At 46.4% G+C, this 10835-nt stretch overlaps 1 protein-coding gene across 1 annotated transcript; it reads left to right on the top strand.

Moving 5' to 3' along the window:
• Positions 1 to 1075: 1075 nt before the first annotated feature.
• On the top strand, positions 1076 to 10609 carry LOC138260030 (rho-related GTP-binding protein RhoU-like). Its single transcript, XM_069208108.1, has 3 exons — positions 1076 to 1708; positions 5581 to 5639; positions 8506 to 10609. The coding sequence occupies exons 1-3, from the start codon at positions 1480 to 1482 to the stop codon at positions 8962 to 8964; spliced, it is 747 nt and encodes a 248-aa protein (XP_069064209.1). The 5' UTR covers positions 1076 to 1479; the 3' UTR covers positions 8965 to 10609.
• The last annotated feature ends 226 nt before the right edge of the window (positions 10610 to 10835 follow it).

Here is a 10835-nt window from a genome sequence, read left to right on the forward strand (position 1 = left end):
TTAGGTAGCGCGAACTCCACCAGAAGGTATGCAGTGATTTACATGATTATACCATAGCCTAATATTAAACCTGTTAGGGATATACCTAGAATTAAAAGATCGTGTCTCCAGTGGTTCAATTTGATTTGCAAACAATAAAATGAAACCCAGACAGAAGGGTACAGGGGCAAACTGATAAAATTGCAGTTTCTAGTATACTTTTTCAACTAGCTGAATTCCCTCTAAACGCCTGGGTTTTAGTGTCTATGAATAATTTGGATTGTGTAAAACTTTAAGGGCCTGATATATGAAAAGTTTATATTTTGTAAGTTTATGCCACTTTTGCGTCAAAAAATGACGCAAATGTGGGGCCAACTTTTCATAAATCAGGGCCTAATTTTTTTGCATTTTCTGTCTTCTGCAGTATTTTTGCAGGTGTGTGTGTTTTAAGCAACACATAAGTGCACATTTTGAAGACGACTGGCATAAAAAAATGTACTATCACCCCTAAGGTAAGAAATAGAAATGGTCCCTTAGTAAAAAAAAGAAGAAAAAAATAAATAAATAAATATATATATACATATATAAAAAAAAGGTTACAGCGACGTTAGATGTTATTAGGTTAACATTCTGTACACACAAAACCGTCGAAATTAAGCAGTTATAATTATACTTATGTTAAAAAACTATAACTCCTGGCTTAAGTTGCTTTATATAAAATTGAAAAGCAGCTGTACTTATAATGTAGTGGCCCCTTCAGATTAAAAGTCCTGGTGCCACTGTACCAGCCGCACTCATAATATCAACATCTCCTGCGAAATGGCGGTATGCGTGAATCACCGACATAAATAAATAAATTACTCTCCTTCGTCTGAGAGTGTTACTTCGATACGAGTAGTCAGACCTTTGGCGCTTCCACGAGCGGCCATCGGAGGGCGCCTTTGATCAGCCGCTACATTTCCAAAGGCGGATTAAAGTTCCCTGTTGCTCCTTTCCCAGCCTCCAGCCCTGGGAGGGCCAAGGAGGAAAGGGTAGGGGGTGGACTGAGCTGAGATAGATTATGGGAGGAGTTAAGGATAGAAGGGAAGAGTTTAAATCGTCTCGCCGGCACACCCCCAGCAGAAAGCAGTTGAACTTTTGTTAGGGAGGTACACACTGCAGCAGGGAACTGTCTGAATGAACACTTCACTTCCCTTGAAATCTCCGGCGCCCAACAGGGAAAGGGAACTGCGTGCAAAGCATTACTCTTGGGGCCTTGGTGGACAAGTGTTGACCGGTTTACAACCCCATGTGCAGCATCGGCTGAAACTATTAGAGCCCTCTGTGGACTAAGTGACCACCCAGCGACCCGCAGTGACTGGACTGAGGTCTCTGCGGCTCTCAGTGATCTCCTTGCAGCGCGCGGCTTCAGGGTACCCGGCTCGTAGTGTGCCCACCCGGGAGCCTGCTCAACCCGAGGTGACTTCCGTTCCCTTGAGGGGCATCGAGCTGGGCCTTGCCATGCCCCCTCAGGAGCTGAGCCTTCCAATGGACTACCAACGGACCTTCGCGCCTCCCGTGCCTCCTCACCAGCCCAGGCCGCTGCCAGGCCCGGGGAGCCCCCTGGAGAGGCGCCTCAAGTGCGTGCTGCTGGGGGACGGGGCGGTGGGCAAGACGAGCCTGCTGGTCAGCTACACCACCAACGGCTACCCCACCCGCTACATCCCCACCGCCTTCGACGACTTCTCAGGTAAGGGGGGGGTGGCTTCTGCACTTTGGGGGATACGTTTGGGGGAAGGACATTCGGGGCAGATGGGCCAGGAGGAAAACTATACAGACCTATGCACCTGAAAAGGCTGGAGGGGTGGGACGGAGTCAGTCACAGTATAGGAATAGGTAACCAGCCTGTGTGGAAACTAAGAGGGTGCGCCATGACAGGTCTGGGAGGCCGAAGAAGACGCAGTCTTGTGGTATTTTTAAGAACTGGAGTTTATGAAATGGCAAACGCTCCTAGTGTAAATTTTCTATGACGTTTACTTTTAGATATACTGTCTGGATTCCGCTGCGGAGATTTATAAATTTACAATATAGGGAACTATTATTTGTGTCGATTTCAGTTGCAGTTTTTTTAATTAATCTGTGGAGCCATGATTGTTTTTTTTCTATGCGATGTGCAAAAACTGTTTGTTGAAAATTGATCCAATGTAAACTAGTAGCAACTGGTTAACTTTAATTTCTACCAAGGATTATGGACACATGAGCAACTGTCAGTTTACGTTCGAGGTTTAGCAAGATCAGTTCTGCTTTTTCCACCTTCTGCGGCCAAACAACTGGGTACCATTATGTAATAGGGACATCTGTAACATAAAGTGCTTTGAAGCACCAGCCATGTGGCAAGAGGCACAAGCTAAAAGGCACCATTCTCAGTTTATGCTGAAATTGTGAAGGGTGGTGCGGTGCCCTTTTTGGGACTCTTTAGTTTTGCGGTGAGCAGAGGCTCTTGCTCGGACATGTGTCCAACCTTTGACCTCACCCCCAGGACAGGAAAGAGCCTTTCAAACATGTGCCACCCGTTGGCTCAGTGGCTTCCAGTGCTACAGGGAGGTCACGTCAGCCAACCGCCCCTTCCCCCCCCCCCCCCCCCCCCCCCCCTTGGGTCCAGTGCCTTGGGTGGATTTGAGGACTCAAGCTTCCCAACCCGCTGAGCCCACCACTCCCACGCAGCACAGCGTGAACTCGCAAGTCAGTGTGTGCGTGTGTTTTTTTTTTGGTGGGGGGGGGGGTCACCCTTCTAAGGCTGGATTGCTAGCTCATTTCCTCTGAATGTGACTGTTTTATGGGCCTCATTTAACTCTGTAAAACCTGACACCACCTGCGGGCACAACTGCAACAAGACCTGGCTGGTGAGGGCAAGGCAAGATCACACCACCACCAACAACCTACCAACGCAAGTGAAACTAAGTAAAACAAAAGCTCGGCCTTACCAAAAACGCATGGTGTGTGTGTGTTTGGGGGGGTTCTCAAGTCGTGTAACCAGTTCATCAGCTACCAAGCACAAATAATAGCTTGTTTCGAGTTTTAAAAGTAATGAAACTTAAAGAGCTGTTGGGGGATGGCCCTTATTTTTGTGTTTTGAAATAATCTTCCTATACAAAATCAGATTTGTGTAGTAATCGAATTAATCCTGGCTGGCGATGCCTTAAGTGATAAACAACACTCTGTAATGTGGGTGGCATTGCGGAATTGCCAAAGAAGGGAGAAGTACAGCACGGGAAAGGCCAACAGGTATAATTACCAGTTTCAATTTGAACAGCATAAACCACTGGCATTATCAGAAAAGTTTCACCCGAGCAGAAGCGCCTAGCTGCCTCTTTGAGGCACACTGTGCCTTGTAGAGCACCACGCCTCTTGCAGAGACCCATTGACGTAGCGGGTGCAGTGGCACCGGGACACAGAAGCCTGAAGGCGGGTGGCTGAAATCTCATTATTACTGTATCGAAGTCAAACAGCGGACGGGCGGTCGCATTTCCTTCCTTGCTCTATAGCGCATGACACACCGGCCTCTTGGTGCATCTGGGCTCCTCAGCCGTGCCCGGTTTTACAGGCTGGACTGCCTACTAGAGCGCCACTCGTTTTGTAAGATCACACGGTATTGTAACGCAAAGAGGGGACTCAGAGACGGTGAAATTAACGGGAGATAATGTGCTCCGGATCGCAGTGCGTTAGTGGCGCAGCTGGGATTAGGAGCTCGCCAATGTACGGAACTACAACGCGAAGAGAGCGTGCTCGAAGGACGGGCTGCACGGCGCTGTGGAACAACCTTCCCTCCCCCTTTTAAGGTAGAAACAATTGTGAGGTAAACAAACACACGCTAGAAACCGTGGAACCGGATATTTGTTTTATTAGCTCTGGAAATTTTTCTGGGGCAGGTTAAACTGCCCAGTGGCCTTTAAAATATATTTTTAAAAAACAGATTGGTGGTTTTTACATAATGTAGTGTTGTTGGGAAAGGCCGTCAACCTCTTGGGTGGGAGTCGTTAAACTGTAGAGCACTCTCACCCACTCCCTCCCTGTCAGCTGGCGTTTTAACCTTGTGAACGCAGTGTTATTTCACAAAAGCAACCCGCCTTCAAGTTCAGTCTCCTCCTTAGTAAAAATGCTGTTTTTGCAGTTTATTCGAAAAAAGTGACTTAGTGGCACTTGAGTTACTTTAGGTTGCTCATTGCTTCACAGCGTTGGCCTCGATGGGGAGGGTTTTGACTGTACACGCACCCTCCCCAGCACACAAACTACCCCCCGGGGGACTCTCCGTAACCAATACCTGTGATGCGTTTCGCAGACCCGGAGTTTGAGACGCGTTCCTGGGAAGGAATCTGTGCCAAGGGCAGCGTCTAGCTCCGACATGTGCACGAGGGTCTCTGAGCAGCAGCACGTAACGCTGTGGAAAAGGACGCCGAAGGGCAGGCACGAGCTCACATCATTACCTGTTTTTTTTCCTAAATGGTGTGCTGGAGAGGGATTATGTAAACTCTTCATAGGAATACTTCATGTTGGCCGCCAGCCTAGTTGTGGGCCTACTACAGCGAGCATTGGTTCCATGGCCTAATACCACAGTGTTCCGGTCTGCGGTTAACATTAAATGCACACCTGTGCCGTGTAACAAGCTGAGTATCAATTCTATCGCCCTTTGATGAATGATGGGCATTGAATTCTTTAATGGAAGTTACACAAATATGTATAATAAGCATGCAGCCCACCGAGCTGCCTTGCTCCACTTGACGTTGATAACTGGAGTCTGTTGGGTCCAAGTTTCCTGTTATCTCCGGCTTTATAATCTTCACTAGTACAAGTGTTAAATAAGCCTTTCCTCGCTGCTGGTTGGAGGTAGGGGGTGTGCGGGGGGGGGGTGTTTGTCGGGTTGTGTCGGGGTTATTTGGGCGGTACCATTCATTGCTACCAAAAAGATGTTATAGCGCGGCTGTAAATGATAGGACAGTGCACTGCTTTCATCGTTTTACGTTTTTGCTGGATTGTGTCCTGAAACGGATGGATGGGTTGGAAACTTGTGTTTGTATTTAAATGCGCAGGGTCGGGGTCCTGTGCTATGCCTAGGTTTGTGGGCATCCTACAACTGGGAAGGCACATGTACACAAGAGCCAACCCGTGCCTAATAAGACGTATATGAATGTACCCGAGCAGACCTCCTCCCTCCCTATAATATATGCGCGGAACTCTGCCCTGGAAGCATTAGTGTAACTAGATTGACCTCTGTCCCGGAAGGCTTTGACATGCCTGATAACCTGCGTTGACGTTTTGCCCATGCTTATTCATCCGGTCTGGTTTACCTTGGAAGACTTTATTTCACCAAAGTTGATCATTGCCATGAAGTATTTCAGTTGAGCTGCCTGTTAAGGCCTATGACCCCATGGGTTGACCTATGACTCGGAAGGGCTTGGTATAGTTGGGTTTACCAGGGACTGGAGAGGCTTTGGTACTCATGAGTCTACCTCTGCCACTCTATGGTCAATGTATTGCGATCTTGTACCTGCCCTAGTATCAACATGTTGTTATGGGTGTTTGATGCCTACAACTTTCTAAATGTATTTTTTTTTATTGTTTCAGCTGTCGTCCAAGTGGATAACACGCCCGTCCGGTTGCAGCTCTGTGACACTGCGGGGCAGGTAAGCTGAGATCCCTGCCTTTTTCTTTTAAAATGATAGCTGCTTTGCTCTTACCTTTCAATGTCCTTGTTTGGTTGGAACTTTGTTCCTTGCTGAACAAATCTCAAATGATTTCGATTAACTTACACCAACATGCACACTGGCCGTTTTCGAACACTGGGGCCAGGAACACAAGATGCTGGGGCCAAGCAGAACACGGTGAAGCATTTTAACATGGATCTCGATAGATTACTTTAAAAGGCAACAACTTAATAATGTTCTTACTCGGCTGTCTTTTTGCTGCCTGTACTGCAGTGTGATTTGCTGGGTGGGTTCTTTAGCTGGTAGGTGGTCAAAGCCCTTTGAGTGATCCGTGACTTGCGTGACCAGAGGGGCCCAAAGTGTTCCCTCGGAATCTTTCACGATAATAGAAGATGCCCTCTTAACCCCTATAAAGCAACTCAGCATCAACCGATGAGGCTATTGGTTTAAAAGCTTTATATAGTGCAAACAAGACTTAGTGGGTGGCACAGTCCTTTACCCAAGGACAGTTTCATTCATAAGAACATTTTATTTGAAATTATCCATTCATATTTTACAGAATATAAATCTTATTTCGTCTAGTAATTAATCTGGAGGGCTCACACCCGGGATGGCCGCCTGTGTAGCACTAGATGTATGGCAGGGGTGCTCGGGGGTTTGTTGTGTTTTTCATTGGTGCAGCCGGTGCAGTGCACCAGGACCGAGAGGTGGGAGGAGGCCCAGTCTGGCCTGCACCGCCTGATGTTATTCCAGAGGCTGGCTGGTCTGGGTTTTTTAAGACACTCCATGGCAAGGGCATGGCTGTGTACTTTTCAGTGGTGTTGGTACCGATGGAGTAGAGAATAAGGGATCTATAAAGAGAGGGAAAGAGGTAAAAGGAAAGGAGAGAGTGAAACGACAGAAAGGAGGGCATGAAGAGGTGACCGAATGTTAGAAGGAAATATTTTGAGCGCTAAAGGAGTTAAGGATGGGGCAAGTAAAGGGAGAAAAATGAACTAGAAATAAGTGAAGGGAGAATCGAGATAAGGATGATCGAGGGGCAGAAGGGGGAAGCGAGAGACTGAGAAAGGGGATAGAGTAGAGTGTTACATGGGTGAAGGAGGAGAGCAGGGTCGAGGTCGGGCGACGAGAAGGAAAGACCAGTAGAATGAAGGAACATGCTACTAAACGCCCCGGAAGAGAGTAGAAATTCAACTTTAGGATATGGACATGCACCAGCTAATGTAAAAATCTCTCAAAACCTGACAGAGTTTTGAAAAACATTGAATGAGAAAATCGCCTGCCGCCAGGATCCGGCTCGATCCGGCGTCGGTGGTGAGGAACACTGGAGATGAGGTCATTTCTCGGAACTTGAGGCAGGCAGCGAACTTGGAGTTACCTTGCCGTGTTGGCACACGGGGCGGGCTGGCGCGATGCCTGCCGGTGCGGAACTCCTTGTGACAGAGGCGTGTCCATAACCCGAAGCTGGAGAGCTCCCGGGACCTTGCGACCAGTTCCTCGCTTGTTGAGGTGAGCTCATGCTCGCACTGAAATCCCCTCTGCTGCTTAACCAGCTGCTTTAGCATGTAGGGATGCGCACCGCCTTAAGTTGTCCTATCTGTTCATGGGCATCTTTCTGTCTGGTGAAGTGGGCACGCCCCCCCACCTACACCTGTTAGCAAGACCTGCTGGAATATAATCAGTGTTCCCCGTGAGAACCCCATCCACTCACTTAGTTCATGCAGGAAGTGGTTATTGGGCGTTTTCTGTTTCGATCGCCCAAAGGGCAATATGTGACAAGTGGTGGCTTTGGAAAATTACCTTTTTATCTCTCCACCCTGAAACTGTATCCGGGGTCAGAGTGACCTGTTATAGATTCGGGGTTGGTCGGGCGACTTGAGTCACATGACCCCGAGGTGAGGTCGACTTTTTTTTTCTTTTCTTTTTTTTCTGGTGAGTGTCTTTTAAGTTTAACTTTGTGACTAGCTGCATCTGTTTTTTTAAATTAAAACGCCACAAGAAAAATAACAGAACTTGAAGGGCCAACTTCCAGTGTAGCTTGAGGCTACAACACGTGGTGGGTGGATTGATAAACTGTCAGTATACCCATACAATTCCAGTTAGTGCCTGGCCATTACCCAACAGGTATTGGGTAACACCCACAGTTGAAAACTATGTCCTACTTTTTCTTGTCCTCGTTTGGTTGGACAATACTATTGGACTATACCACCACGTATTAAAAAGGCCGACCCAGCAAATTGCATTCACAGTCTTTTGGTCGCTGTAGAACACTGTTGCCAATGAAATCGACTTTTGCCAATTTTACTACCTAGCCATTGTCACTTCCAATATGAAATCGTTCCTACAATGTCTTTACCTTAAATCTTTGTATTTAAAAGATGGCTGGATGCACCCAACATTAAAGCAACTGTTGATGTGTGGACATACTTTCCCTGAAGTGTTGTAAGATATTTTTGACTTATGCATCGTATTCAAAATGCTTTGCTATTTTGTCACATTAAATCTGATGTGTTAAATTATGTTGCTGTGATGCTTGTGAAAAAAGACATACCTTTAATTAAAAAAATAGTCTATTCTGGCAAAAATAAGACATGTGCTAGTAGACTTTTTAATATCACAATTCGCCTAACAGTAAGGAGCGGAATACTTCTCTTAGCTACCTTTTGTTATGACACCATTGGGCAGTAAAGGAACTACATTCCAGTGGTAACAGGTGCACATATGCTTTGACTGTAGTAATATTGCTTTGAAGCTGATCTTTAAACAAGGTTCTGTACAATGATGTAGCGGAGGAGTTATTGAAATTTGACGGCATCAGTAACCTTACCCTTTTGCATTTTTTTAGGATGAGTTTGACAAGTTAAGATACTTCTGCTATCCCAAGGCCGATGTCTTCATCCTGTGCTTCAGTGTGGTGAGCCCGTCGTCCTTCCAGAATGTGTCTGAAAAGTGGATCCCTGAGATCCGGCAGCACTGCCCCACAGCCCCTATCGTCCTGGTGGGCACCCAGTGCGACCTCCGCGAGGATGTCAAGGTCCTGATCGAGCTGGATCGATACAAGGAGAAGCCTGTGCCGCCCATGGCTGCCACCAGTCTGGCTGAGAAGGTCGGTGCCGTCGGCTACGTGGAGTGCTCGGCACTCACACAGAAGAACCTCAAGGAGGTGTTTGACACCACCATCCTCAATGGCCTCAAGTACTCTGACATAAAGGCCAGCAAGGACCGCAAAAACAAGGCCACTGCAGCCAACAAAATGAGGACACTCTCAAAGTCCTGGTGGAAAAAATATGTTTGCGTCCACTAGACAATTGTACCCCAGTGGAAAGACTGTGGCACAGAATTTGAGCCATTGTGGGGCTTTTGCAGGCAGACACAGTACCTCAACTAAGACAACGACTCCGCAAGGGGAACTTGGACATTTATGAATTGACTGCATTCCTCGCAGCTGGTGGGATTAGAGAAAACCTTGCCTTAATTATTTTTTATTTTCAACAAAAAACATTACATTTGCTCTTTATATTCAAGGTGATTTCAGTGGTGGGGCAAGTCAGGTTCTTCTTAGATCGTGTAGATTTCAGGTGGGTTGATTAAAAACGTATTCCCAGTGTCCACCCTATATAAACACCTCATTCACCTACTGATTGTCTTCCAGCTCTAAATACATAGCTCTACTTTGTCTTCCATATCTAGCTCCATTCTTGCACCGTACAGTACCCGTGGGGCATGTGTTTTCATAGGGAGCACCCCTTTCTTCTATACGGCCTACACCAAGATTATCTATGGTAACCTCCAGCATTAGATCGAATATTAATCTGTGTTTCTGGATTCAGAACTTTGCTAACTGCACTTAAGGATCGACACCTTTTTGTGTAGGAAATGGCCTGTAAAGCTCCTGATAGGTTGGTTGATTTTAGGCGCATGTGATCATTGTAAAGTTGCAGAACTGTGAGTGGAAATTCATCTGCACTGTTGTACTGACGTTTGCAGAGGACTGAAAGATTTTAGAACGCTCATGGATTTGTTCCCAGTTTCTTGATATTTATATTCTTAAGTGTATTGGATGGTCTTGAATCTACTCTGACAAGAAACAGCGTACACACACACACAGTGGTCAATCATTTATATCCCTTCCCTCTTGAAGGGCTCTTTGAAGACAATATGTCCATACATATATTGTTTTCTGGTACAGCTGCTTAAGAAATCGAAAATGCAAATATTTATCCCATTCTGTAATCTGAGGCGAACTGAACGTCTTGTTGGGTGGTCCCGGAGATGTGTATATTTTGATGTTTAAGTACGTTTTGCTGCAGGGCAGGCCGAATTTCTTGGAAGCCACTGTGGGCTGGGCCTGCAGCTGTGCTTTGCCATAACACAATGATTAGGGGTGGCCCAGAGAGCCCCGGAGGTACCCCTGAAAGTACTGACAGTTTTCCTGGCCTTTTTTTTTTACTTCCATCATTTTTCTGTTTCTCGGATTTCCTTTTGCTGCTCCTTTCTCAAGCTCCTTTCCCCCCACCACTACCTTTGCACTTTCCACATAAACCTAATCTGCGCTCTGAAGGTGAGGCAGGTATTTTTGGATTTTGTGAAATCTTTATGCAGCTTCTATTTTACGAAGCGGAATACATTCCTGTGCGTGTAAGAATCAATATGCAGAACAGGCAGCGCTGGACTTTCGCAAATGAATAAGCTTAGTTCAGTATCCGAGCTCCTGTGACTCCTTTTGTGTAAGACTTGGTGATCCTGGGTGAAGGACGCAACAGTACCTTAATGATGTCAGTGCCTTTCCACAAAGTGGACGCCATTTTGTTCTCACTTGCCAGGTTTCTTATGTATGTAAGACTGCAGGAGGTCGCTGCGTTTTATGCAATGGCATTTCTCCTCCACCAATGTGATGTGATTTGTTTTATGGAAATAAAATCAGTTGACATAAAATACTCTAAGATAAATGTCTAAATTGTTTTCTTAACGGGAATGGTGTTTGCGAATGTGGTCACAGAGTGCCAAATGGAAGAAAGTTCAGAAAATCAATCACTCTTAAAGAATTCTGCTTAGTGCAATCGACGAAACGGGGAGGAGCGACGGAGCACAGCAGGTAAGGGCCATTTGAAGAAGTAAAGCAGGGCGGGATGATGAGGTGTGGAGTAAGCCAAGGACACGGAGGGGTGGGAAAGC

The sequence above is a fragment of the Pleurodeles waltl genome, chromosome 9 (genome assembly GCF_031143425.1).
Source record: "Pleurodeles waltl isolate 20211129_DDA chromosome 9, aPleWal1.hap1.20221129, whole genome shotgun sequence".
In the NCBI taxonomy this organism is placed as follows: domain Eukaryota; kingdom Metazoa; phylum Chordata; class Amphibia; order Caudata; family Salamandridae; genus Pleurodeles; species Pleurodeles waltl.